Below are 27,750 nucleotides of genomic sequence, written 5' to 3'. Positions count from 1 at the left end.
GTATCCGTCAGGCAACCTCGGTCGAGAGAGCTGTTCGTCAGGGCTTCGACGAACCAATCTCAGAGGCAATAACACTTTTGTCTGCATAACACACAGTGTCCGCCATTCTCCACCGCGCTGACACGCCGGAAGCTCACACACCCTTGAGCTCCGGGGTTGACCAAAGTGCAGAACTCCAGGCGCGGGGGGGGGGAGCTTCACGGATCGCAGGCAGGCGGTACCCACACGCGCTCGCCCTGCCCGCCCTTACATAGATTCGGATAGGTACCTACTCCAAACGCCGTACACCCTGCAGTTATCCCCGCACGAACGCTGCATGTGGTTCATGACCCGCGTGGGAGGTTTGCGTGGGCGGTTTGACCAACCGGGTGGACGACGTAAGTTTAAGCTTCCGATCCGCTGTTTGTCTACCTGCCTTGTCCTGCCTTACCTTGCTACATTCTTCCCACCTTCATTGCTTTGCTACCTACCCCAAGAAATGTTTCTTCTCGTCGTGACTCGTTGACCGGCCCCTCGTTCAGAAGCTTGTTCCCCAAACCACTTGTCCATTTCTCAACGACGCATTTCTCTCCGAGGGAGTTGTAAACATACAACACGCAAAAGATCGCAACCCGCCGCGGCGCGATAAGCTCCCCCCTCCAGATGCTTGAATCCGACAGGGCGTCGCCGTACCCATCGCCGTCGCCCAAGATGTCACAGCCGCCGCAGCAGCATCAACAGCTGCTGCATATCAACCTGCTACCGGCGGAGATCCTCCATCACATCTTTTCGGGCCTCGAGCCCCGCGACCTCGGACGTCTGCCCCGCACATGTCGGTTCTTGCACTCCTACGTCAAGGGGAATCAGAAACTTTCCAAGGACGTGTATTTGAATGCTCTTGTATGGAACAAACCCTCTGTCCCACAGTTACCTTTTGTCTTGCGTCGCCTTGGAGAGGAAGGAAATGGCCTAATTCGCGATTTCTCGAATAGGACACACCTAGGCAGACCGGGCTGGATTGGGAGAGGGAACTGCACGATTTCGTGAGACTCGGTCTCGTTTGCGCCGGGGATAGTTTCAACGAAAAGGTGAGAGAGATCCCCTTGCCTCCCTTCACTATCGTAAAGGCATATGGGATATCATGAACCCGTTCTCATCTGCGCTACCCTAACTAGTCCCGCGACCTCCTCCCCTTCGTATCCGACGTCGTCAACAGGCTGCTACAACATGCCTCCCCGACAGGCGAGACGCAAAACGACACAGGCACCCACGCCGTCTCCCGCAACGCCGCCGCCCTAGCCAACTTCTTCCGCGACGAGCCCGCGCGGGTGGCTTTTCTGTGTCGCTCTCACATCTTTGACCGCGCGCGCGGCGACGTAGCACGCCCGACAAGCAGCAGCCGCCGCCGGCAGTCATCGTCCTCGTCGGCGTCATCCTCCTCTTTCTCCCGGCTGGCGGACCCGACCGCCGACGACATCCACCAACAGAGCGCAAAGCTCCACTGCCTCTACGGCCGCCCCATGTTCAACTTTGGCCGCACGCGGTCCTCGCGGGTATACCCCTACGCCGCGTGCAAGGTCTACGACATGCGACAGTACACGACGCGCACGAAATGGGGGCCCTTTCGAGACGACGATTCGGGGCGGGTGGACTGGGAAAAGATGGAGGCCATCATGATCGTGCTGGGGAGCAACATCAGATCGCAGCGTCTCACCGCAAAGGTATTTTCCAACCTCTGGGAGAAGCCGTTTGCGGGCTCGTGGTCGGGGAGTTACGTGCCCTCGCCGGGGAGAGGGATCCGGGATTTGGATCTGGAGGACCCGTACGGCGTCGCGGGCACGTGGTTGAGGGTGGTTTGTTTCATCGACTATAACGATTTCTTCCACTATAATTTCCCGATCGGAGAGGAGCCGCCGCCGATCGAGGTGCCGCGGCCGCCGCTGGACGTCGGGGAGGCGACGAGGATTATCTTGATGAAGATGTATGTTGTTGATGTGCAGCCGCCCGGGGAGGAGGATGGGAAGGAGCTGCCTGTAGTGCATTTTCATGGGTTGTCGCGGTCGGTTGATGATTCGTGGGATGAGAATGCGCATTCGCAACTTCGTGGTAAGTTTTCCTCGTCTTCTTTTCTTCGTAAGAAAGATCATGGCTATTTCACGGTGGAAGGCCCCTTTTTTTCATGTGGCTTTTTCCGTTAAATTTCGACTGATTCTAATTAGCTACTGAAGGCACGGTTCGGATGACCAAGGAGGGCGAGGTGAGGTGGACGACCTTCTCCGTTTTCAACGGCCACGCGCGGTGGCGGAGCGAGGGGATACAGATTGGCGGTGTTGGGTCGGCTCGCGGTGTCATGGGACACTGGTTCGATACGTATGTTGTATCTCCTCCTTCTTCCTCCCACCTCCCTTTCCAGCATCTACTCAAGAACAGAGAACACACCGAACGAGAGGGAGCCAATGCCAACTAACCTCTGCGAAATACAGAGACTACGACCCCCACGGCCCCTGCGGGCCCAGCGCCTACTTCAAGGTCTCGGACCGGGCGCCGGGCCCCAAGGACGGCGACGACAAGAAGATTGACATTCACGATTTCCTGCCCATCATGGACTTTGACGCGGAGCTGGCTAGCAACGAGGACGACGACGAGGACTTTGTGGTCGGGGAGTGGGGGGAGGACGACGACGATGACGGGGGCGAGATTGATGATGAGGAGCTGGTGGAGGATTTGGCGGCGTTGGCGGCGCCGGATTCCGAGCTTATGGATCTTGTGCTTGGTGGGCATCATCTTATAGAGCAGTGATGGGATAGGGGTGGTGGGTTTGGTGGAATCTGATGGTTTTTGTTGGCTTTGTGGATTTGTTCTAGCTTATGTGTAACGTCTACAGCTGTATGTGTATACCGCGTGGGTAATAGATATCGTGAGTCTCACTCAACGTTTCTTCTCATCCAAACTCCTTACACTCGTATTCATCTGAAAAAAGAAAGATAGAAGCAAGGCCGTTCCAAATCACAACTTGCTCGCGGGCGGATCAGTGTTAAACTTGTGATGCTCGCACGTAGCCAGCACCACCCCGTCGCTCCGCCTCGTGAGGGTACCCCTGAGCTGGCACAGCGTCCGGCCGATCTGGACGATCTCGCACTCGACGAGGCACTCCTCGCCGTTGGGGGCCGGGCGGAGGTAGCTGCAGTTGATGGTGCGGGAGACGCCGAGGAACTGCCAGTAGCCCGGCTTGTCGTTGACGAGGGCCAGGGGCATGGTGGTGAGGGAGTCGAAGAGGGTGGCGGCGGCGCCGCCGTGGAGGTTGCCGGCGCGGTTGCAGTGCTCTGGGAGGACGGTGAAGGAGAAGGTGGCGCGGGGGGTGGGGGCGAGGGAGGTGGAGAGGAGGGATATGGAGGGGATGAGGGCGCCCATCCAGTTCTGGAGGTTCTTTGTGTCAGCTGGTTTTATGTTTACTCTGCTCGGGGTGAGACGTGATGAGAAAGGGGGGGGGAAAGGGACGTACACCGAATTTGAAGTTGCCCGCGTCGTCCTTGTCTAGGTTCAGCCAGGCTTGGATGCGCTCTTCGCCTGCCTTGGCTTCGAAGACGGACTTGAACTGGGATGGGATGCCCATTGTGAATGAGGTGTCGTCGTGTGAGTTTAGAGTGAGAGTGAGAGTGAGAGTGAGAGTGAGAGGGAGAGTGAGATGAGAAAGTGAGTGTCGTCTGTCGCTGACAGCGAGTCGGGCTCTAGCTGTTGGAAGAAAGCTGATTCAAGTGAGGGTATCGATGGGGTACTAGGCCACAGATAATCAACCAGAAGGCGATGACTGAATAGATGGGCGATCTATGAGTGAGCCTCAATCTAAAGTGAGAATGATCGAGTTGCTGATGCTATAATTCAATTGAGTTCGGTTGGGGGTCCGGATGGGTACCTTTTCTTAGGTACCCTTCCATTTCCACAGCAAATGGCCCCGCTGGCTTCCCCGGGTTCTTGGTCCCTATCTTCGGCACGCTAGTGGAACTGCCTCGGCAAATCCCTTTCGGTACGTTCAACCTCCAACTTCTGACAAACCAACCGCCGACGATAAGATAAACCACCTGTACGGAGATCTGCAGCCTTCCATTATCACCAACCCACCCGACGACACCTGATCCGTCATCGCCATGCCCAGATAACAGCGCAACTCACTCTTTTGCATCCGCGCACTCGCAGCAAGAAACCATTGACGGTATCGTCATCACATCAACCCCGATGCCCGCCCGCCCTCGCCCACCATGGAGTTTATGACCGCCCTCCGGGGCTCCTTCGACGACCAGAAACCCTCCCTCTTCGAGCTCATCTCCGAACAGCAGCTCAACTCCCTCCTCCCGCCCACCATCCGATACCTCCTCACCATCGCCACCCAACGATACCCGCGCTACCTCCTGCGCGCCCTCAACTCCTTTGATGAGCTCTACGCCCTGCTCATGCTCCTCGTCGAGCGCCACTACCTAAAGACCCGCGGCGGCAGCTTCACCGAGAACTTTTACGGCCTGAAGCGCGAAAAGGCCCTGCACGCCGAGATCCCGCGCGCCAGCGCCTCCGCGCCCGCCGTCGTACGGGACACCCTCAAGCTCGGCACGAAGGACATATGGATGAACCTCGCCGTCGCCGTCGGCGTCCCCTACCTGCAGAGGAAGCTCGATGAGGGTTACGAGGTGAACGCGCCGCGGGCGCTCCTCGGCGCCGCCTACACCCAGATGCCGCCCAACCCGACGCTGAAGCAGCGCTTCCTGCACTATTACCGCTGGTTCCTGCGCAACATCTACCCGAGCGTCAACGCGGCCTACTACTTTGCGCTGCTGTCGTTCAACCTGGCCTACCTGTTTGACAACAGCAAGTACCACAACCCGTTCCTATGGCTCATCGGCACCCGCATGAGGAGGATGACGGGCGCCGATTACCAGGCCATTGACGCGCTCACGAGCAGCGGCGGCAAGGCGAAGGGAAAGCCCGGCGCGCCGCCCGGGTGGAGATCCCTCTTCTCCCCGCGCGAGATGGGCCCGCGTCTGCTCTCCAGCCTGTCTCTGCTGCTGCCCATGAGCATCTTTGCGCTCAAGTTTCTCGAGTGGTGGCACGCGTCCGACTTTGCCAAGCAGCTGTCGCGTAAGGCGTCCGAGACGCTGGATCTCCCGCCCCCTGTGGTCTCGGGCCTGGGGGCTGGCAAGGGAGGAGCTGGAAGAGCAGGTGCTGCCGCGACGGGCAAGGGCAAGGAGAAGGCGGTCAGCGGCGACGACGAGTCGGCGGACGCGGCTGTTCCGGCTGCTGAGACGGCGCCTATCGCGACGCCTTCGCTGTTGCCCATCTATACGGTGACTGCGCCTGAGGACTCGGCGCTGTGCCCTATTTGCGAGGATCCCATCGTTACACCGACGGCGTGTCAGACGGGTATTGTGTACTGCTACACGTGCATTCACCGGTGGGTGGAGGGTTTGCATCCGATGCAGGAAGATTTCATGGGAGACAAGGAAGGCAAGTGGGAGAGCGGACAGGGGCGGTGTGCGGTCACTGGCCGACGCGTCCTGGGAGGCACGGAGGGGCTGAGGAGGATCATGGTGTAAGACTGGTACAAGTGAGAGAATTTGGGTCAGTAGTTTACCGACGACGAGAAAGAGTCGGCGGTGAGTGTTGAGGGGAGGGATTGCTTAAAGGTGGTGGGCATAAGCCGAAAAAGGCCATGGCGTTTGGGTCACGAACTTGTCCTTTTTTGTTTCCGCTTGTATGCCATATCCACCATATGAATAATATACCCACTCACGATCTAGAGCATCGTTGTCCTTTTGTTTGTCTTTTCTTTTCTGGCTCTGAGAACTTCGGAGGTGGAAACCCGGTGGAAGCAAGGGTCGGACATGAAGAATGCGGGACTGAGAATACCTCCACCGCTTGGAATGGAGGGGAGGATGTCTCACATCGGGGCGGTGGTCCGGCCCCACGCCCCCCCCCCCCCCCCGATCCCTTTCTACGTGATCTGGCATTCGATTCTACTTCTCTATTGGGTTTCACGTTTTTCGCTCACGGTTGGTCGGGCCTCTCTTCTTCGAACGGGTTTGCTTCCACTTCTTTTTTTTGCCTGGGCGGCGCACCTCCTGTCTCGCCGTCAGGATGTCTCGGTCTGCCGAGTCTGCTACGCTCGGAGGGTTTATGGATGGGCAGAGAGGAAGGCAACTTTCTGAGCGAAGCTAGCGATGCTTGCATTCCTCTTGTTTCCCTTCTTTCTCTCGTCAAGCTTGGTCTGCTTCCTTGACTTTCTCTTTTTGGAGTGGATGTTGCGTGGTTGGGTCTCTCGAAATGGATTACCTGCGTATTGGATTCTCTGTCGACTTCCACCAGACCGGTCTAGCTTTCTTATCCTTTTTGGTTCTCTGTTCTTCCAACTAGGCGTAGACCCATATGAGCAAGTGCTTCTTGTGGAGAAGCAAACGTCACCTGTTCTAAATAGGTTTGCTTGAGGAGGCTGGGAGGGAGATAGATGGATCTCGAGCATCCCAAGGGCTTGGGTCCTTGGACAGGTCCTCGGCCAGACGGCGGTCGAGCAGTGGCATTCCTGACCGGGAGTGAGGGCTGCGATGATGGTGGTGTGGTTCTCATGTGGAGGAGGGCAGACTTGGAAATCCATTCGTCGAGGTTCGCATCTTTGGCGGTTCTGTTCCTGGATCAGTCGCAAGGGAGATGTTGACGAGCAAAGGGTTATAAGGAAACTACACCCCTCTCTCTGAAGGGTCTCATGACATCTGGTTTCTGTTCGATCATCGAAACTGAGTCGTGGCGTTTGCTCTCTCTCACTCTCCTTCTCTCTATCTCTCTCTCTCTCTCTGTTTATCTGAATCAACCAGAGTCTCTCGTTGACGTGTGTATGCCCATCGGTTTCCGATCATCGATCGCTGACGCACCCGACCTCTCTCGCTCTATTCAGATTGTTTTTAGGGTGGTCATTCATACACTCTCTTGAATCTCTTAACACGACAAAGGGCACGGCAAAAAAGCCTCGAGAAGACACGAACAAAGGTGTAAAGGAACATTAGGAGAGGAAGAGGAAGAGGAAGAGAAGCCAACATGGCGTACAGCTTATCGCAGTCGTACTTCGGCGCGAACTTGATTTCAGACTTCAACTTTATCAACTATGCCGACCCATCCAACGGCTTCGTAAGGTACGTCCTTTCCTCCTCCTACTCACAGATATCGGCCTAGACCCTGTTGTTAGTCGAGCGGAGTTGGACGTGGATGAACTAACGGCAAAGATAGGTACCAAAGCCAGCCCGACGCCCTTGCAAAGGGCCTCTACTTCATCGACCCGGACACGCAGGCCGTGACGCTGGGCGTGGATAACAAGAACACGTACGGCCTCAGCGACGGACGGCCGAGTCTGAGGCTAGAGAGCAAGAGGCAGTATAACCATGGACTGTTTATCGGTGATTTCGCGCACATGCCGCCGTCGGTTTGTGGGTTGTGGCCTGCGTGTAAGTTTGGATCTCTCCTTTTTGGGTCTCTTCATCTTGCCGAGTCTTGGAGGGGATCAGACCCGTTGAAGACGTATCGGATTACCTTTCTTGGCTCACTAGCTTACATTGAATCTGGTAGTCTGGATGTATGGACCGGACTGGCCTACAAGCGGAGAAATTGATATCATCGAGGGCGCGAACCAGGCTACAAAGAATATCCTCTCCGGACACACGTGAGTCTCGCACTCCTTCATGCCATATCTAGAAGTCGGGTTTAACACGATCAATCTAGTACATCAGGATGCCGTATCCCAGACTCCCCCGCAGCCGCCGGCCAACCTCTCCTCCTCGACTGTGAAAGCCCAGGTGTATGTAGTCTCCTCAGTGAAGCCCACGGCCCCTTGTGTATTCATCATTTGGTGATGTGTGGCTGTGTGCTCTCTTGCTAACAAGACACCAAAAATTAGACCACCAACAACGCCGGCTGCAACTACCTTCCCCCCGCCTCGGACACACACACCTACGGAGACGCTTTCAACGCAGTCGGCGGCGGCGTCTACGCGCTCGAGTGGACCTCGGAGGCCATCAGTATCTGGCACTGGCCGAGGCAGAGCATCCCGGACGATATTATTGCCAAGAACCCCGATCCGTCCGGCTGGGGCCTGCCATCTGCGCTGTTTGGGACGTCGTCGTGTGATGTAGACACATACTTTAAGGATATGAGTATTGTGATTCAGACGGTATGTTCTGCGCGAAGTTGCGTGAGTATATTACAAATCAAGCTGACTTTGAGACGTTCAGAACTTTTGCGGTGATTATGCTGCCAACATCTGGGGCAAGGACGGGGACACCTGTAATCAGCGAGCGCCGACGTGCGTCGAGTACGTGGCGAACAATCCTACCGCATTCGCAAACGCGTAAGTCATCGGACCTTTCTCACACATGCTCCCTGGAACCTCCCTGACGAGAAGCGGGAAATCAGATACTGGGAAGTCAACTACATCGACGTCTACGAACAAGGCCTCGCCACGAACACCACCGCCAGCCCGTCCGAGCCGACGACAACGACAACGGTCCAGACTACATCGACAATCTACACCACGGTACCGAACCCTGCCACTATCGTGACGAGTTTCACGCAAAACGGCACTGTCATCGTTTCCACCGCCACAATGCAGTCCTCCCAAGTCTCGTCCGTCGTCCTGTCCACCGTCGTGGGACCGACCGCCACCGCGCCGCCGAGCCCCTCGACGGACCCCGTAGTCCCAGGGCGCGAGCCGGCGACGATTGGGGAGTATGCGTATCTCGGCTGCTTCGGCTCCGGGACCGGGTTTCAGAGCTTCTTGCTCAAGGCCTCGGCGGCGGATATGACGCTCGGCAAGTGTATTGATCTCTGCAGACCCGGGAAATACGCCGGTGTCCGCGAAAGGTAACGTCCCGAACCCTCTTCTCAGATAAATCCTCTCCCACTAACACATCCCCTTCCCAGCGAATGCTTCTGCGCAGACGACCTCGACCCAGACACCAGAGCAACGACAGACCGCGCCCTCTGCAACAGCCCCTGCCCAGGAAACAGCACCCAGCTCTGCGGCGGCACCACAAGCACCCCAGCCACGAAGCCAAAGCGAGACACCCTGCCGCCGTCCTTCTCCTCGAACCCCCACCGCCGCCTCATGCACCTCCACCTCCACCGCCGCGCCGCGCCCTCAACCTACCTCTTGTCAGTCTACGCCCGTCTCACAGACGAAGTACCCCCCAACGCCCCGCCCCTGGGCGACCCGGAACCCCATACCCCACCCACATCGACGCTCGTCACGACGGTGACGTACACCACCGTCTGCGCCACCGACGCGGCGCGCCTGACGCCCGCGGAGCACTGTACCACGATCCTGGTGCCGGGGTGCAACAAGTACTGCGGCGGTGACGGGATGCAGCCCGCGGCCGTGAGCGTGCCGATGACGACGACGGTGGCCTCGTGCGCCGGGTGTGGTGCCGACGGCGCGGACCGTGTGACGCTTACGGTGCCGTTTTTGGTGCTTGCGGTGCCGGGCACCGGGGCCGGGGCCGGAGCCGGGACGTCGACGGGGTATTGGCCCACTGGATCGGTGACTGGTGCGGCGGCGACGCCGCCCGCGACCGGGAGACCCACTCCGTCGATGGTGTCTGTTAGTGCAGGGGCGTCCGTGGCGGAGGTGAACTTTGGGTGGGCTGTTGGGTTGGGGGTCGCCATTGCGGTTGTACGATTCGCGTTGATGTTTTTCTGATGAAGTGGGAATTGTGGATTTGACGTCGGGGCGACGTGCGACTCGGTGGGCTGGTTCCCGGTGCATATTGGCGGCGCATTTGGTCTCTCTCTCTTTCTCACTTCTTTCTATCTTTCTGCTTGGTTTCTTTCGTTGATTTCCTCCACCACACTCATTAGCATAGACATCGCCATGATACCACACCAGCGCAACGGGCGCATCGCCTTACTACATTATACGTAGTTCTTATAGGTACACAAAAACTTTATGATCCCAAGTCATTGTCTTGCTCTTTATTTCATTACAAATCCACTACTTCCACCGGGTTCCCCAGCCGCCCCGTGTTGCCGTACATTTGCGCGGCGTTGACCATGAGACTGCTGGTGTTGCCGCCGGGCCCGACCATGAGCCACTTCCAGACGACGCCGTGTATGCCGTAGCCCAGGACGGCGAGAGCGTCCCGCCAGCCAGCGTGGGGGAAGAGGTCGCGGAAGAGGCCGCGGGGCGGGCGGGACATGAGGGCCTCGTAGGCGCGCTGGCAGTCGTCAAAGTGGACGCTCTGGCGGCCGTGGCCCCAGTGGACGTGGCCGAAGACGTGGAGTTTGGGGCGGACGCGCCAGACTTCTTGGAGGAGGGCTGGGCAGCCTAGGTTTAGGTCTAGGTGGGTTTTCTTGTGGCTTGTGTTAGACGAGGAAGTTTTCGCAGGTGGAGAGGATGAGACGAAGTGAAATGAAGTACTATGAGATGAGATGAGACTTACTGGTGGTGTGTGAGTGATCAAAACGTCAGTGTCAATTGGTACCGTGTTGGTCCAGGGCGGTGATGAACGATCATATTGGAAAGCCATTTCTGAACCGCCGCAGGTCGGGATATCAGGGGCACCATAGATCTTCAAGTGACGGCCACCCTTGAACTCCAGCGTGACGGCATCACGGATGAGATAGCGGACCCCCTTGAAATCGAGGCTCTTGCCGCGGTCCTCGGGCAGACGGGCGCTGGGATCGAAGAAACTGTCATGGTTGCCGCACACGAGGATCTTGTGCTGGTGGGGCTGAGCGGCGAGCCAGTCGAGCTGGGCCTGGATGTCGGCGACGGTGCCGGCGTTGGTGAGGTCGCCGGCGTGGATGAGGAGGTCCCCCGGGGGTATGTCAACGTCGGTGCGGTCGTGGGTGTCGGAGAGGCAGACGATGCGGATGGCGGGCTTGTCGCGGGGCGGGGTGAAGGGTCGACCGCGGAGGAAGAGGATTATGCTGTAGATGATTGTGACGAGGAGGTTTAGGGGTGAGAGAAGGATGGCGTCGATAAGGGTTAGGGGCTCCCAGTCGTTTTGGCGGCGGAGGCCGAGGGCTGTGAGGAGAGTCATTTGGAGAGTGTGTCCGCCGGTGTCCCTGGTCGTGGGGATATCGAGTGAAGGGACGCAGGGATTATACGACTTCCATGTGAGCTGCTGTGCGAGGTGAGTGAAATTGGTGATATGAATTGAGGTGAGATACGGTGTGGTGAGGTGAGGTGAGGTGAGGTGAAGTGGTGTTGAGGTTGGCCGGACGGATCTTCACATGGGGCAGAGGGAGCTCCAAGCAGCTGCCAAAGCTGAAACCCCACCGATGACAGCACCAGCCAGCACATGTGCAATCCAATGACAATCCACCCGTCAGAAGTCAATCAGTCAGTGCATGTTGCCATGTCCACAGTGAGGTGGGCCGGCCGGCACCTGGCATGGCGGCGGTTCAGCTATGCTGGGGGCCAGAGGAGGAGGGGAGTGGTGGAGGGGGAGGCCGGGGCAGCACGAGCCACGCACCACCAATGTCACTGCTACGATGCTACAAGCCCACCAAGTACAACACCACTGGACCTTTCCCAGCGACACGGCAGCGCCAATCCATGTTTGGCGTAGCGGTGGTGGGATCGACTAGAGCTTGTTCCCTGAAAATGAGCTCCCCGGCCAAGTCGGGGCCCTGCGCGGTGACGTGACGGTTCCCTCAGTCCCGCCAGCCAGCCAAACGCCCAAGCTCCCTCCTCTCTCCTTCTGTTCATTGAAAAAAACCTGCCAAGCGAGACATCACCGTCATTACTTTCAGCCACTTGGCTAACATTCTCGCACTTGGCTTTAAGACCATCGCGAACCCTACCACCTTTTCTCTTGTCGTGATTCCGTCACTTTCGAGCCTTTGGATAGCTCTCATATCTTGTCTCAAAGTGCATCCCATCTCTACAATCCAGACCTCCTACCCTGCACACATACCATCCGTGCTCGAGCTCCCGACGACTGATCTCTTGGGACGAACCCGCGGTCCGCAGCAGCAATGGCGACTCTTCGCGACCTTTACAGCGATGAGAAGACCAAGGGTCTAGACACCAACTTTGGCGTCGACTATGTCATCAACTACAAGATCCCGCAAGAGGGTGAGTCCCCCTTTGCCTCTGTGCCTCACCACGAGAACTGACCCATTACTTCATCCAGACCGCGCCAGCGCCGAAGCTTCATTCGTCCAGCTAATCGAAGCCTTGACCCATGTTGGCCTGACCACCGAGGTCCGGAGAGGCGACAAGAGCTCCGTCCTCGTCTTCATCAAGATCGCCGACAAGTTCCTCGCCGACCAAGTCTACCGATCCAGACTGCAAGACTGGCTACAGGGCGCTCGAACCAACACCGCAGACAAGGACCTCTCCCAGGCTCTCCGCGATGAGCCCGTCTCCGACGCCGAGCGCCTGCGCCTCGTCTACCTGCCCATGGTGAAGCCCAAGAACGAGGGCGGAGCCGGCATCACCCCCGAGTCCGGCAAGTGGAAGCACGTCGCCAGCATCTTCCCCCTCCACAACCACTCCTTCAACCGCCAGTGGATCAAGAGGGTGAGCACAAAGGGACAGACGGACGAGAACGACCTCGACGAGATTCGCGATAAGTTCGGCGAGAGCGTCGCCTTCTACTTTGCCTTTATGCAGACCTATTTCAAGTTCCTCGTCGTTCCCGCCGCCGCCGGCTTTGGTGCTTGGATGTTCCTTGGCCAGTTCTCCTGGCTCTATGCTCTCGTCAGTTGCCTGTGGTCCGTCATCTTCTTCGAGTTCTGGAAGCAGAGGGAAGTCGACCTCGCCGTACAGTGGGGCGTCCGCGGCGTCTCCAACATCCAGCACCCTCGCCCGCAATTCGAGTTCGAGCGCCAGGCCGAGGACCCCATCACCGGAGAGCCCGTCAAGATTTACTCGCCCATCAAGCGTCTGCAGACGCAACTTCTCCAGATCCCTTTCGCAGCAGCGTGCATCGTGGTGCTGGGCACTCTTATCGTCACCTGCAACTCGCTGGAAATCTTCATCAACGAGGTATACAATGGACCTTTCCAGTCCTACTTGGCCTTCCTCCCGACCGTCATTCTGGTGGTTATGACGCCTACTTTCTCTACCGTGCTCACCAAGTTCGCGACGAGACTGACTGAGATGGAAAACTACGAAACGATTGACGCCCACCATGCGGCTTTGGTTCAGAAGGAGTTCGTTCTCAACTTCCTGACCTCTTACATGGCCCTGTTCTTCACCACCTTTGTCTACCTGCCCTTCGGCGACCATCTCACTCCTTACCTCGACTTCTGGCGGACAACTGCGCAGAAGATCACCCCCAAGGACGTCAACTTCCAGACTCAGGAGTTTTCCATCAACCCCGAGAGAATCAGCAAACAGATGTTCTACTTCACCGTCACCGCCCAGGTCGTCAACTTTGCCACCGAGGTCATTGTGCCGTACGTCAAGCGCCAGGTGTTCCAGGAGGTCAGAGAGGTGCAGTCCAAGATGTCCAAGGAGGACAGCGCTGCCAAGATCCAGGACCAGCCGGAAGAGGCTGCCTTCTTGGAGCGTGTGAGAAACGAAGCTGAGCTTGAGACCTACGATGTTACCGGAGACTACAGAGAGATGGTCATCCAGTTTGGTTACCTCTCTCTCTTCTCCGTGGCCTGGCCTTTGACAGCTTGCTGCTTCCTCGTCAACAACTGGGTCGAGATGAGGTCGGACGCTGTCAAGATCGCCATTAGCAGCAGACGGCCGATTCCGTGGCGCGCCGACTCCATCGGACCCTGGCTCAACGCCCTGGGCTTCTTGTCTTGGTTGGGTAGCATCACCAGCGCCTCGATTGTATTCCTGTGCAGATCCGCTGGCAAGGGCGATGGACCTCGTGGTACCCCTGGAAGCATTCAGGCATGGGGTCTCCTCCTCAGTATCCTCCTTTCGGAGCACTTCTACTTTGGCGCTCAGTTCGTCGTTCGCCTCGTTATGAAGAAGCTGGATAGCCCCGGACTGCAAAGGGAGAAGAAGGAACGTTTCATGATGAAGAAGAGACTGCTCGAGGAGAACCTGGGCCAAGGCGTTTCGGACCAAGCTGCCACTCCGGGTATCGAGAAGACGGAGATGATCACCATGCAGGCTCTTGAGGATGAGGCCCGCAGGATCTCGACTCAGGGCCACGGAGGCGCCGAGGAGGCGTAAGTTGATGTTCTTGCCCTTGACTTTGAAGATTTAAACTGACGATGTGACAGATTCTGGCTTCGCCAACGCGGTATGGCCGAGACTATCCAGATTGGTCGCAATCTGATTTCTCAGGTAAGTCGCTGTATACTTTAACCGTCACTGCCACCTTCTGACATGAGATCATCAGAGCATCTCCGGAAACACAACCAAGGCATAGAGGCCGTCATCAACAGTTGGTCAAAGGACGGGCTGGTGAATGAGAAACAAAATATACGCACAACCCCTTATTGACGAGAATATGAGTTATGCCTGTTCTGGCGTGTATTGCTAGCGAATATGTTTAATCGGGGTCTTCCGAAAAGCTACGGGTTACTTGCTGTCTGTAATCGGGCGTTTGTTTCGGTCAAAATAAGAGTTAGGCAACCCTTCTGGATGTTTGTCTCTTCGGTGAAGAAAAATGGAGCAAAAGCGATGCTGTCGTCGGTGGCCACAAAGGGTGACCGATGGAGAAGTTGAGATAAGGTATGTTGTCAGGGCTGTCTACCTTCCTGACCTTACTCAGTAATGCCTCATGATGAAAGGGCAGATGACCACTTAAAACAAACTGCGCACCGGGCAAGGCAGATCGGGAGGCTTACACAACTGGGCGTCGTTTTGTGCAATGATCCAAATGCTTGTTAGAGCCTCTTTACTCTAAGAGGTTACGTCGATGGGCTTGTATTGAGCTGCGCCTCTGCGCTAGCTGTGCTGGACCTCGTGGCTGCAGCGTTCATCTGATGAGCCTACCATAGTACCTAGGTACCAATGCTACCTACCTCAAGTTCCTTGCTTATTCAGTCATAGTACGTACCGACGTTGTGGACTTGATCGCTTACAACCCCCTACCAAACGTCCCTCTTCCCTCAATACTTTACCAGCAAACTCCGTCACGCCCGCGACATTCCTTTCGCTTGAGAAACACCAATCGCGGGGCCAGCTTTAGGAATGTGCCACGCCGATGAAGCCAAACGGGTCTGCCTGGGGGGTTCTGAAGGCCAGCAGCGACAGCTTAGCAGCCCTACCTCGGATCCAAGACGCCAGAACGCCTCCTCCTCCACCTTTGGCGCTTCTCCTCCACCCCCCTCCTCCACGTTGGAACATGCAGCAGACATGTTGACACTCTTTTCATCGCCCGCCATGTCGATCTCCTCGCGGGACTAGCCTGATACCGGGGCGAGGTTCACCTGCATTCGCTTGCAAAGGTGGGCGCAACACCACCGCACCGCCTTGCCTGCTTGTCACTCATGTCAACTTTCAAGACCTGAACTGGAACTGGAAGTGCGGAGGCGTTCCGAGAAGCAAGCCACGCCCGTTGGCTACCGGTACTCTTGTGTCCTTGCTCGCTCGCTCTATCTCTCGAGTGACAGATAGACGGACGGCCCAGAGGTACGCTTCGTGTCTCGGGAGAGAGAGCGGCCAGTCTGACATGCGGTGCGCCCTGCATCTGCCTACCTTGCCCGCCAGCCGCCCATCTCCAATCCTGCCCCGTCCTTGTGTGCCATTCCTTGCTCATCTATCCTGCGGCCTGGAGCTGGCCCTGCTTCTGTGGTGGTGACTCTGAGCGAAGCCGACTAATTGATCTGCTCAGCTCAGCTTAGTAGTTTTCCTACAGCCTTGTCCTATCCTAACCTGCCCTCCTCTTCGCATTTCCTCTCTCTTCTCCCTTCTCTTTTTCTCACATTTTCTGCCAAGATCTTTTCTCCAAAGTTTTTGTGATCGTGAACCCTCGAAAACACTTGGCGATTGCGCAAATTGAGATCCAAACTTACTATTCGGATGACCCTCTGCCAGCTTCTCGCGCTGGCTTAGCCCATCGTGTACCTTTAACCAACCAGACCGACGACTCCACCTAAAACCCCGCCGCCGGGAGACCGAGACCAGACGGCCACCGGCTCTCAAAGGACTTACGGGCCCCCCCTTTTGCCGACCATGGACGTCGTGAAGGACTTGGTGACAGGGCCCTTTGAGGAGGTCGTGGAGAAGGGGACCGTTGCGCTCGGGAACGCGGGTGACGACCGGGACATGCTCTCCGAGAGCCAGAAGCTGGTCAAGGGCGCCGAGCGCATCCTCAAGATTATTGAGCCGCTGTGCTTGCGCCACTTGGAGGAGTCTGGCGTCAACTTTATAGATGCGCTCAAAGATGATAGTATGTTGATCTCCGTTTTCTTAATCTTCTTCTTCTCACGCACATATGGTGACGGTGTTAACTAACCTTGTGTTGTCCACGTAGACGAGATCGCCGACTACAGGTCACAGATGACTGACATGATATGGGACTTTGAAGACGTAATCGATGCAGACACGTATGAAAAGGAGAAGTATGTCGAGCTGCGGGAGCTCTGCAAGAGGGCCGGTCTCCGGACTGGAGAGATCTTGAAGAGGATGAGGCTGGAGCCGGCGCCGCGAGAGCAGCCTCCTATTCCAATTATCGCGACATCGCCACCGGCTACACACGGTAACTATAGCCATTGCTCCCCCTGAATTCAAATATGAGAAAGAAAAACCACGCAGCTGACCAAAGACCCCCTCGACGATAGAGACCCAAGACCAAGGCCACGGAAGTCTGCCTACGTCCCATGAGGGACATCATTTCCAGCCACATGAAGAGCAACACGCAACACCTGAGCCAGAGCCAAGAGTCAGGGAGGAGGTAATCGAGCTACAACCGCCGCCTCCTCCGCCGACAAACCCGTGGAGTATAGGAGCAAGCCCCATGATCGAGACGGGATTGGAAGGACCAATGGGTGAGATGAACATTGAGCGTCGTCCGCCCGTCTCCATGAGCTCGCCCATCTCTGAGCCGGGCAGCCCGAAGAACATGAGCAGATTCTCGCACGGCTCAGATCATCGGCTTGAGATCCCCACCGACCGCGTCCTCTCGGAAGAAGACCGGTACCACCAAATGAGCCCGCAGGATCTCACGCGATCGCCGGTATCGATGACGGATAGAAGTCACCCCCTCGTCTCGCGAGGACGAGCTTCGTCGACGACACTAGGTATCGTCACGGAAGACCAGACACAGACGCCGCGGAACGTGAATGGAGGCCACTCCCCGCGGCCCCACCGGCACTCGCAGACCAGCTCCATGTACTCGCACGCCTCACGGCAACGCTCCCAGGAATCCCTCCACGACTCCGTATTCGACGGCGGCGGCAGGAGGAACTCGGGCGCCATCAGCCCCTCCATGACGGAGCACCGCGCCTCCACGTCCTCGGCTCACGACGGGGGCCGGCTCAGCCCGACGTCGAGGCCGCCCATCATCCCGCCCAACTTCCCGCCCGGCGTCCACGAGGGCATCGAGAAGGTCCCGCTGGTCATGAGCGACGGCGAGGGGCTGATCCCCGTGGAGTCGGAGTCGTCTTCTTCGCAGGGACGGGAGGCGGCGCTTCAGGTCTCGTCCCGGCCAAAGGATTGTAATATCGGGTTGAGCAGCTCGTTTTATTTGTATAAAGGGTTCTGCGAGGGCGCGAAGGAGGTCACGCGCGGAGGCCTTGGTGTGAAGAAGGTTAAGAAACCGGTGAGTAGGCAGCGTCCCGCCCCTTTTCTATTTGTAGCACACCTCGACTGACTTTCGTTCCAAGGGATTCTCTGGCGCACACGAGGTCGCCAAGTGCTCGAGCTGCTCCTACGAGCTCGACTTCAAACAGGTCGAGAACGACGTCAACAACGCCGGTACGTACCTAACTCTTTCCCCTGATATCCGACTTGATTCTAGGGGTTGGGTGAACTAACACGGTGACAACCTCCAGAGGAAGCAAACCACACCTCCAACAAAATATCCTACCGCCCCCGCTTCCTCCAAAAATCCCACGTCGCCACCAAACGCGCAGACGAGTTCCTCTACGGCTGCGTCTTCTGCGTCCACGCCCAACGCACCCTCGAAGAATGCGACGCCACGGTCTTCTTCAGCCAGAAGAAGCTCTTCGAGCACCTCGCCCGGCACCCGCGGCCCTTGCCCCAAGTACCCGGCATCACCGTCGTCGAAACCTCGGAAACCACGGGCGGGGGGGAGGTACCGCTCCACCTGCGCAACAACTACGACCTGCACTTCCGCGCCCCGCCCCGGCCCTCGCGCATCGAGGGCCGCCAGCTCGAGCTCGCGCAGCTGCCGACGGCGACGGCGACGCAGACGGTTAAGAGGATGTACGGGATGCGGCTGCTGTACGACAACACGCCCGGGTTCGAGCTTGCTAACGGCGCGAGGTTGAGCGGGGTGGAGTTTCCCGCGAAATATAACGGGGAGTGGGTGATGGGGTGGCACGAGGGGAATTTCGGGTCCGCGCCGCTGGATGTGCTCAAGTTGGAGGCGCCGCCCAAGGCGGAGATTCGCGCGGACACGGCGAGTAATATCTCGGCTGTGGCGCGGTGGAAGTTTGCGCCTAGGCCGAAGGATGGTGGGGACTGGTTGAAGTTTGATCAGGGGGAGAGGATCACCAACATCAGCTGTGAGTCTTTTTTATTTTCTTCTTCTCCTCTTCCCCTTTCCTTCTCTTCATTTTCCTGGTTAGACGTTTCCATGGCGTGTATCTTCAGTCTGCTTACACGAGGCATCTAGGGGCCTGGCAAGACCACTGGTGCTGGTCCGGCACCAACGCAAAGGGCGTCTGGGGCATCTTCCCGCAGACCTTTATCGACGCCGCCTCGATCCGCGAGGTTTCGGACAGGTCGAGCATCTCGAGCGGGGAGCGGAGAAAGTCTGGGACGGCGGGCTTCTTTGAGAGGTTCTCCTCCGGCAGGAAGGCGTCGAGGCAGTCGAGCGTTGGGCACGTCATGGTCTCGTCTGGGCCGCGGCCTTCGGTTGTGTGAAGAAGATGGATAGGCACTTGGATTGATTCGGCGATGCGGTGGACGTCTTCTTTTGTTTGTTTCTTTGAACGACGATACCTTTGTGGGTTGTTTTTTTAGGAGTTTTCAATACCCAGTAACGATTGAAAGATACAAACGACACATTTGGCGTCACCGAGAGAAGGTGCCCTGCTCTGCGTACTCAGTCTCAAATACTGTGATCAGTATTCCACCACAGCCATAGGTTGAGAAACTTGAAGGCTTCGCGAGGCATCTGCGATATACTCGTTCTGTCTCTGATTTGAGAAATTCAAAGCCCATACAAGGGGGATGGATCTCTTTGAAGCATCGTTCCTACGTAGACTGGAGTAAATCCTTGCCAGCAAGACGAAACCTTTTTAGATCGAATATTGAAACATGCTCAGGGTTCAAACCTCAATCGCTACCCCTTCCTGATCTGTAGACACGGACAATACTCCTCAGCACTTTGATTGAGCAAGGATATGTTCATCTCCAGCTTACGTCTTTGCCACGCCATCTGTAAAAGTGGAAGTCGATGTTACGAAACGTTCCACTCATTGCACCTTCTCTTCGGCCTCGGTAAAGGGCGATATCTGTCACCTCACGGTCAGCGGAAACTAGAAAATAAGGAAGGGAGAAGAGATTATGAGATTAATGTCGAGGAAGGTGAGCATGGGACTTTGACCTGGTAGGTACCCCATCTTCAAACAAGTTCAGAAAATGTACTAGTTTAAAGAGCGACCTTACCAGAAATCATCTTTGAAATTTGGTCAATTGACTAGCCGGTCTAACAGCGACGGTCCAGTGACCGTCAGATGATGGCTCGTCATGGTTGACGCGACGAATCTGCAGGCCGTCTGACGAGACGATCAGGAACAATGACCGAGGCGAACGTTTCGGCTAGGCTGAAAGACGTTCCGTTTCCGTAGAGGCTATTGGGTAGACTGAGCTTATTCAGGGATGAATATGCTGCCACGGAGGAAGCTGTATGCGTAGAAGAAAACTGCGTTTTCCCGCTCTCACAATTTTACAATATGTTTAGATAGCACATGGTAGATATCTCTCGATTCTCAAGATGCGCGAAAAAAAGTTACTGGAGCAAGAAAGCAAAGAGGCAATCCTCTTCTGACGACGATTTTACTACGTCGCCTGGTCCTGAGTTCCTCACCAAGCTTAACAAACGCGCAGAGATCGACTTATATACATTGGAACGAGGTATCTCCAGCCGTTCCCGCCACCGCGAGTATATAATCAAGTAAAAGTGACAAAGCAAGGTCTCACACCAGGCGCATGGCATCTGCAGGGACCTTTGTCGTCTCGAAGACAGAAAAGGCTGGAGTTGGTTCTCCGTATCAGACCCGGTCTCTATAATCTTCCTGGGTCTTGCGGTGATATCAGTCTTGCCTCTAGTTAGCAACTCCACCTCGAGCCAGCAGGCCCTCTACTCAACTTTCAGTGTTCTTTACATATTCCGAGACTAATACCCTTCCGTGTATCAATGGCGTAGAAGGGCTGGAGCATGTAACGACCACCTCGTCTCCTAAACTTCTCATTCTTATTAAATGAGTGCAGGTCGGAACAGCATATAAGCAGGAGACTCGGCTGGACGGCAAAATGCACGTTGGTCGTCTCGCTTCGAGCAGAGGGGGGAAAGCCTCCTCGCAGGCCTGACGTCGGCTTTTATTGATACAGCTTTCCCCACTCGCCGTTGACCACAGATGAGTCTCCGTCTGTGTGGACGAATTCTCACGACGCTTTTGTAGGTCATCGTTGTCCCGAGCACGAGGCACGAAAGTTTCCCGGACCAAGACTTACATCTCATTAGTAGACGCAACGACGAGGACAAAGTTTTCCGAGATCCTCAGCCTCGTGTATGCCCGAGTCACGAATCGAAACGGAACCCAATCACACATCATTATGAACCGCGTTCTTTCTCATTGACCTCATCCATTCCGATCTGTACCATCCAATCCTCGCCCCCAGCCATCTCCCTCCAACACACGCAAACCGTAGTACATCGGCCAAATCCCAAGTAGCCCCCCACCCCCCCCCCCCCCCCCCCCCCCCCCCCCCCCCCCCCCCCCCCACCCCACCCCCCCCCCCCCCCACCAACCCCCCCCCCCCCCCCCCCCCCCCCCCCCCAAAGTCATCAAAGGCCGTTAAATGAGCTTTCTCAATCTCTTCTGCATGTGAAAAATATATAATGATTAAAGCTACAGGTTTGGTGACAAAACCAAGATAACCAGGTTGACGTTCTTCATGCGCGCGCCAGATTTCCAATCCGACCCTGGCATCGGGAACCCCCCCCTCCCTTCCAACAAATGCTTCGCTATGCTGATACTTCTGTACACACTCTGTACCGTGATGATTCCTTTTTTCCCTGCAGGAATTTGTGTGTTGTGCTGTAGTTGATATTTCTTCACATCCCCATGTCCCATCGTTCCCCATTATCATCTCGGTTTGCTGATACCCCTTATGCTTTCATTCTATTTCTTCATAGGTGCGGTTCCTCCTCATGGACGATCATCGCCCCAAGCCTTGGCCGCTTCAGCTGCAGCCTCCGCAGCAGCTGCCGTTGCCCTGGATTCCTCCACTTCGTCCTCCTCCTCCTCGTCGCTCTCCTGTTGCCGTGGCTGTTGCGCCTTAGTCGGCAGAGTACTCGCGGCCGCGGCCGGGGTAGAACCTCCCGTCCTTTCCTCCACGTCGGCCTCAGAAACCACTGTCCGAATAGTACTGCTATCCCCGCCGTTCAATTTGCTATCAGCCTCACCAGTCGTATTGGAAGCTCCTACCGTCGTGGGCGGCGCAACTCCATCCTTCGACTCTGGCCTCGCGTGGCCCGCCGGCGTCTCCGATTCAATCGACCCCGTTGAGAGAATCGACTCCGTATACGACCCCTGCGTCAGCGGCTGGAAATCGTGCTTTTCGCCATGCGGCCTCTTATCATGGATCTCCGTGCCCGCTGACGAAGTCGACACCCTCGATCCCGAAATCGAAGCAGAGTCCCTGTCACCGCCGTTCCCAGCCTTACTGGCGTCCGTCTTGGACTTGCCCCATCCGCGGCCCCAGCCGTACCCTCCGCTGGTACTCGTAGTCGGCGACGTCACGGTGCTGTTCCCGCTGCCGCTGCCGCTGCCGCCACCCCACCCGGCCTTGCGCTTCTCACCCGCCCATGTGACCCACGAACTCACGTACGAGCTAGCCTTATTGCCAGAATTGCCCGCTGCCTTGGCGGCTGCTGAGCTCTCCGTCGATGCAGCAGAGGCGGCGGGAGCGCCAGCCTTTTCCGCCTCCGCGGCAGCAGCCTCCTGAGCCAGACGCTGCTCCTCGGCCCGTTTCCTCTGCGCCTCGCGAAGCGCTTCCAGGTCGGAGTAGAATTTGTTGAACATGTTGGACGCCTTCTCCTTGCCCACGGCAAAGTTGCGTCCGAGAACCTCCTTACCGACGGCGAGACGCTCGTCCAGATGCATGTCCTGGACCTGCTGCGCGATGCGGCGCTGCACGTCATCAATCGTAAGACCGCCGGCGCAAGGGTGCCGCGGCTCGACGACGTCAAAGAGGTGGGAATCCGTGTTGCCGTTCCAGATGCGATGGTTTTCGGTGCGGGACCAATATTCGATGAATTCGTTTCCGTAGTCGAGGGAAGGGTCGCCTTCAATATGCGGGAGGAGCGCCCTCGGGTTATTCGGGTGCGCATGGAGGTGATTGCGGTATTTCACCGAAGAGACGAGAGATAATATGTACTCTTCAAACTGGAGGCGGATGAACTCCTCGCTGCCCACGTAGCCCATGGTGTTTGGACGCTGGGGGTTGGCTTCGTCCCAGGTGTCATTAACTACTTGGGTAATGTAGTCGATCCAACGGCGGTCTGCGGCTGACAGAGCCAGGGCGTTCTTGAGCGAGGAGGATGTGACATTGACGGTGTGCTCGTCGAGATTGATTAAAATATCGCTGTAACGGTCCCTCTGCTGTAAGAGGAGTGAATTCGTGCTGCCCACAATGTATGACTTGGTGCCAAAGTCGGCGAGTATATCAAGTTGCTGTAGAGGGGTGTATGGGCCAAACAGACTACCCTGTTGATGTCGTCAGTGTCAGAACTATTGACATGGCAACAACAAACCTACCTTGCCGAAAATCTGCAGGGGCAAGCCCATGTAAGTGAGCAAAGAGTTGCGATCGCTGGTTCGCAAGCTCGTGGGCCGCGCCAACCTCTTCTCGTAGTTGTTCAGCTCCGGGTCGGCGCAGTCAACGAGATTACGGATAAGTCCGGGTATCAGAGAAATAAGAGAAAACTGCATCATGCATAACCTTTCACATCGTGATCCGAAAAAAAGCATCTATGCTCATCGGTCAGCTTCCATCAACCTACCCTTTTGCAGGTCTACCACTTGATCGGGAGAAAACGCACCTTCGGCTGCAGCAAACAGCATTTGAACAGCATCAGCGTCTGTGACTTGAACTCATGCACCAGCTCACGCAAGCTCATGCCGAGGTACTGGTCGCGGCTCTCCTCCTCCGTCAAGAACCCGCGCTCCTTCTCCTCGGCCAGACTTTCCTGGAAGCGGCGGAGAATCTCCGTGTCGGTGAACTCGCGCTGCGCGAACCAGGCCTGCGTGACGACGCTGAGACGCTCGCGCATCATGCCAAAGTGCTGCGGCGTGTCGGCGATGACGACGACGGCTTTCTGGACCGTCGAGCGCGTGACGTCGGCGGGCCGGTTAAGGAGCTGCGAGGCATCGAGCTGCCGTGTACAGGATATGCCGAACAGGGACGTCGCAGGCCCCGTGGCGGTGGCCGGACGGAGGAGCGTAAAGTAGGAGAAATCCTCGCTTGATCTGGTCCGAGTCGTCAGCTTCTGTTCCAGCTCTGAGACGAAGATAGCAGCCGGGGTCCGAGGCAGAGCTCCCAGTCACCATCTGCGTCAGAGTGAACACGGGTCAATACTCACAAGTGCGCACCGTCGCTCAACGCCATGAAGGGCAGCAAGCCCCAGTCATACTCGACTGCTGGATCTGTACCCTCCGCCGCGCCAAACCACATCTCAACTTCGGGTCCGCGGGCATGGTGGAAGTCGACAACCGTGACCAGCGGAATGAAATCTGGCTTAGCCGGCGTTGACGGCACCGTCAAGGGCGTAGCGGCGCCAGACGTCGGCGTCGCAACCTCGGGAGTATCCATGTTTCCCTCCTTTTTATCAGGTCTGCCTCTCTTTCTGGGTGATGCCTCTCACCGACGAGGGGTGGACGAGCGTCGAAACTGGTGTTTGCGTAAGAAACCAGGTGTGTGCTACTTCAGAAACCCGCCCAATTCCTTTTCCTTCGCGAATCCCTCAATCTGTGTTTGTAATTCGACTTCTTTGGCGCAATCAGGCCACTCCTACGACATTGCCATGTATTTCCTCAGTTCCTGATCTTGATTCTTTCTTCTCCTCCGCTTGTCCTCCTCGCGTTCGTCGCACGTTTCGTCCGACGTTTGCTTGCGTGAATCAATCCTTTTCAGGGTACCGATTGCCGCTTCGCTGGCAAAGCCTCGCGATGGGAGGAGGTCTTTTTTTTTGTCGGCGTCGAGATTCCCGGGGCGGGCGCGCGAAGTTCGTCTTTGTGGTAAACTACCTAGTTCGACCCCCAGAAAAGTCGAGGAGGGGTTGCGGGTTCTGTTCTGACGTAGTATCGAGATTTCCCCGTCCACTCAAAGGGGAGCTAATGTGAGACAAGCTGCCGGGAGAGTTGATCTGCACAAGTCTCCAAGAGAGCAATTGGCGGGCTTCGGTTATCGTCTTCTATACGAAGAATTGGTCGTCAAGAGAAGTGTGACACACACTCTCTCTCTGGGCCGTAGAATTATGTAGGGAAAGATAGGGCGTCCGCTTTGTATACCGCCTGGTCTTCGTCCCTCCTCGAAAATCGACCGGCAAGCTACCTGCCGGCGTCGCCAAGCAGAACTCGCAGAAAGCGGTGACAGGTTCGTCCCTCTCGAAAGAAGCGCGGTCGCGGGTGCGCGAATGGGGGCGTACGTGAGACTATGAGCTGGGAAAATCGGGTTGCTCCGCTGTGCAGTTTGCCTCGGTGATTCGACCGCCGCCTCGTACTTGCACTGGCGAATTAGGGTCCTGGGAAGGGGACGTTTGGTAGCAGCCGTAAGAACGTAGCGGTCGGTGGAGAAGGCCTTGCTAACACGAAGTGTCGAATGGCAGTAATAGCACAGAAAGGGACAATTCGCCGCCTCCTTGCTTGGGGTGAGGAAAGCTGAAGGCAAAGGAAGACGTGAGTGGCAGACCGACAAGCGGAGGAGGGTAAAAGTTAAGGAAGATGGAAACCCGAGAGCTGAGGGGATAGAGAGACTCGAATGGCTCGCCCACCACACACAGCACGGTTGTTCGCGGTGTGGGTTCGCGGTAGGCTTTGTATTGGACCGGAGGCGGGCAACGGTTCAAAATGAGACTGGGTTCGGGAGAGTGGGCATTGTGGATGAGTTGTTGGAATTAGTGCTAATGCACTACGGCAAAAAAGTATAGTAAAATACTTTATTATTACTTCCAGTCCAGTCTTTCCACTCTCATTGTAATTTCCTTGCCGTCCTGGCCCTCGATTCTCATTTGCTCATCTGGCTTCTCTGATTTTATTTTCTGCTCGCGTTTTATGAGAACGCTCTCATGCGGACACGGGACCCCTTAAAATAGAGCCAAGTGTGTACCAGAGGTCCAGACAAGTCAATTGTCGGGGATGGGTTGCAATTAAAAACGAACGACTCGTCCCACATTGAAAGAAAGCACGACAGGTTCAGGGGTTGGAGGTTCCAGCGATGTTCGAGAACAATGGGGGGGAGGAGGGGAAAAGAAAAATAGCCAGAACACGGGCTCAAGGGGGAAAAAGGCGACTACGGTAACCCCGCGTGGCCCCGGTTCGAGAAATGCCACTCCAAGTGTACGTAGCAAGATACGTTACTCTTTTGGAAATGCACGCTGTCACGCACACGCAGACATATGTACTCAGCATCGTGACAAGTATATACTGATTGAAATTTGATTGCCATCTTGAATCGTTCTTTGACATTCTGCTACAGCCACAAAGTCTGGCTGGGAAACTCACAAGTCTTAGCATCGCGGAGACATCCAACACCCCTCGCTCTAAGTGGATATCATCGTCAGTCCTTGCTTGTCACAACAGATAAACCACGACGACAACATCAAACTGTTTCTCACCAAGAACAAAGTAGCCAAGCAGACTGTGTAGACACTCGTTATCTACCAGACTTTCAACATCCATCTCAAAACCTCCCGCGTCCCCTAACCAGCCTAGCGCCAAGCGCCGGACATCGAAGTCTGTGGTCCGGTCGTGTGGTCCACCACAGACACGTCAACCATGCACCGATGGGAAAAAGCACCGACCACGTCTCCATGGCACGTCCCATCAATCAATCGATCACGATTTCACAACTCACCACTTTGCTTCTTCCCGCTACTTCGGTTCCCGTGCTACCCCTTCTCAAGACGACCTCACTTTGAACCGTGTGTGTGGTGTACCGGTATTACCTCAACTCTCCGACCACGACAGATAAACGGTGAGAGAAAGGTGGTGTGAACAACGTGCCAAAGAAGCCAAACTTTGAGCCTGCAAATCAATAAACCTTTTTTTTTGCCCCAGCAACATCGCAAAAGCCACCCATAAGGCGTAGGTACTCAACTGAAAACAACCCGGAGTCAACTCCTAGTCTCCTACCGATGAACCCAGTACATGACTGACTACCTCGGCGGAAGCGACCAAAAAGTCGGAGAGGCAAAAACACCACGTCAACCCTTCCCTCCCTTACCGGAAACCCCAAACCTCATCTCACCTTAACCTCAAGCACCGCCAGCGTGTCCTGCATTGCATGAGATGGGATTTCTCCTCCTCCTCCTCTCTCCTGTCAAATCACCATCCCCCACCACCTTCTCACCGCGCGGAGTGTGCCGCCCGCCCGCCCCTTGAATCTCACCTTAGGTGTCACTCACCTATTTCTCCTTCTGACTATCATGGAATGATTTTCCTTGCAGTCAACGTAAATGTCACAGTGAAACTTATCGAGATAGAGTTCCGCTCCGTATGACCATCCTAACTGCAACGAATTGTGGCAAAATGGCAGCCACACTCTCGTATCATGTGGCTGAGGCCACACAGTAAGCCACACGTCCCGTGGCGGTGGTCTGTACGTTCCTAGTACTCAACCACACCTCAAGCCACAATCGTCTCCGAGTAGGTACCCTCTTGGGATCATCATCCGTTTGGGTCGCTTTGGTTGTCGTTAGGTAGAGGTAGATCACAAGCCTTGGCTATCCCTGAAGGATTTCTTTTTTTTCTCTTTCTTTTCGTTCTCTTCAGTTGCGATCTGCCAAGTCATTTTCTGCTATTACGCCCGAATTCATCCATACCTCCAATTTGCAAAGGGCATCCCATATTCAAGTATCCCGGAGAGCGGCCGTCATCCTGGTTGGTAAAGCAAGTCCTCGTAATCGGGGCCTCGAAGCCCATTGTCAGCTTGTCGCTATGCCCTATGCCGCGGACTTTATTCTAACAGAACCTGGAGATCCAGGAAAAGGAAACATTTGTTGGAACAAGATGATGAAAAAGAGAAAAACACCTCCAAGATGCATGCCATTCCTTTATATCGCGTATACTGTTGGCCCTTTGCATTGTCAACGTTACAATAACCGATCCCCTCTTCCGAACACCATGATTGCGTGCGAATGTACTGGAAACACGTGCCGTTCTGGTTTTGCGTGGTATCATAGCCCC

At 56.1% G+C, this 27,750-nt stretch overlaps 8 protein-coding genes across 8 annotated transcripts; 5 read left to right on the top strand and 3 right to left on the bottom strand.

Moving 5' to 3' along the window:
• Positions 1-690: 690 nt before the first annotated feature.
• On the top strand, positions 691-2,778 carry CABS01_16015 (F-box domain-containing protein; the record flags this gene model as incomplete). The annotated part of the gene is made up of 5 exons (XM_060549347.1): positions 691-879; positions 972-1,067; positions 1,155-2,085; positions 2,199-2,349; positions 2,463-2,778. 5 exons carry the CDS (start codon positions 691-693, stop codon positions 2,776-2,778), a joined length of 1,683 nt encoding a protein of 560 aa, XP_060390735.1.
• A 207-nt stretch (positions 2,779-2,985) lies between these two features.
• Positions 2,986-3,592, bottom strand: CABS01_16014 (thioesterase superfamily protein; the record flags this gene model as incomplete). The annotated part of the gene is made up of 2 exons (XM_060549346.1): positions 2,986-3,396; positions 3,482-3,592. 2 exons carry the CDS (start codon positions 3,590-3,592, stop codon positions 2,986-2,988), a joined length of 522 nt encoding a protein of 173 aa, XP_060390734.1.
• A 643-nt stretch (positions 3,593-4,235) lies between these two features.
• On the top strand, positions 4,236-5,561 carry CABS01_16013 (Pex2/Pex12 amino terminal region; the record flags this gene model as incomplete). Its single annotated transcript, XM_060549345.1, has 1 exon — positions 4,236-5,561. The coding sequence occupies one exon, from the start codon at positions 4,236-4,238 to the stop codon at positions 5,559-5,561; it is 1,326 nt and encodes a 441-aa protein (XP_060390733.1).
• Positions 5,562-7,053: 1,492 nt separating this feature from the next.
• CABS01_16012 (mixed-linked glucanase) lies at positions 7,054-9,703 on the top strand (the record flags this gene model as incomplete). Its single annotated transcript, XM_060549344.1, has 8 exons — positions 7,054-7,148; positions 7,243-7,457; positions 7,579-7,672; positions 7,732-7,807; positions 7,907-8,179; positions 8,241-8,356; positions 8,422-8,868; positions 8,929-9,703. 8 exons carry the CDS (start codon positions 7,054-7,056, stop codon positions 9,701-9,703), a joined length of 2,091 nt encoding a protein of 696 aa, XP_060390732.1.
• A 280-nt stretch (positions 9,704-9,983) lies between these two features.
• On the bottom strand, positions 9,984-11,045 carry CABS01_16011 (calcineurin-like phosphoesterase; the record flags this gene model as incomplete). The annotated part of the gene is made up of 2 exons (XM_060549343.1): positions 9,984-10,352; positions 10,443-11,045. 2 exons carry the CDS (start codon positions 11,043-11,045, stop codon positions 9,984-9,986), a joined length of 972 nt encoding a protein of 323 aa, XP_060390731.1.
• A 940-nt stretch (positions 11,046-11,985) lies between these two features.
• CABS01_16010 (uncharacterized protein) lies at positions 11,986-14,351 on the top strand (the record flags this gene model as incomplete). The annotated part of the gene is made up of 4 exons (XM_060549342.1): positions 11,986-12,085; positions 12,144-14,148; positions 14,203-14,266; positions 14,322-14,351. The coding sequence occupies 4 exons, from the start codon at positions 11,986-11,988 to the stop codon at positions 14,349-14,351; spliced, it is 2,199 nt and encodes a 732-aa protein (XP_060390730.1).
• A 1,751-nt stretch (positions 14,352-16,102) lies between these two features.
• Positions 16,103-18,979, top strand: CABS01_16009 (SH3 domain-containing protein; the record flags this gene model as incomplete). The annotated part of the gene is made up of 6 exons (XM_060549341.1): positions 16,103-16,319; positions 16,404-16,628; positions 16,711-17,690; positions 17,755-17,845; positions 17,923-18,618; positions 18,729-18,979. The coding sequence occupies 6 exons, from the start codon at positions 16,103-16,105 to the stop codon at positions 18,977-18,979; spliced, it is 2,460 nt and encodes an 819-aa protein (XP_060390729.1).
• A 2,513-nt stretch (positions 18,980-21,492) lies between these two features.
• Positions 21,493-24,157, bottom strand: CABS01_16008 (transporter Avl9; the record flags this gene model as incomplete). The annotated part of the gene is made up of 4 exons (XM_060549340.1): positions 21,493-23,052; positions 23,104-23,316; positions 23,388-23,814; positions 23,928-24,157. 4 exons carry the CDS (start codon positions 24,155-24,157, stop codon positions 21,493-21,495), a joined length of 2,430 nt encoding a protein of 809 aa, XP_060390728.1.
• Between the last annotated feature and the right edge of the window lie 3,593 nt (positions 24,158-27,750).

The sequence above is a fragment of the Colletotrichum abscissum genome (genome assembly GCF_030869225.1).
Source record: "Colletotrichum abscissum strain IMI 504890 chromosome Unknown Scaffold_79.1, whole genome shotgun sequence".
Classification (NCBI taxonomy): domain Eukaryota; kingdom Fungi; phylum Ascomycota; class Sordariomycetes; order Glomerellales; family Glomerellaceae; genus Colletotrichum; species Colletotrichum abscissum.
The sequence above is the reverse complement of the archived record's forward strand: the minus strand, read 5'-3'. Positions and strand labels throughout refer to the sequence as shown.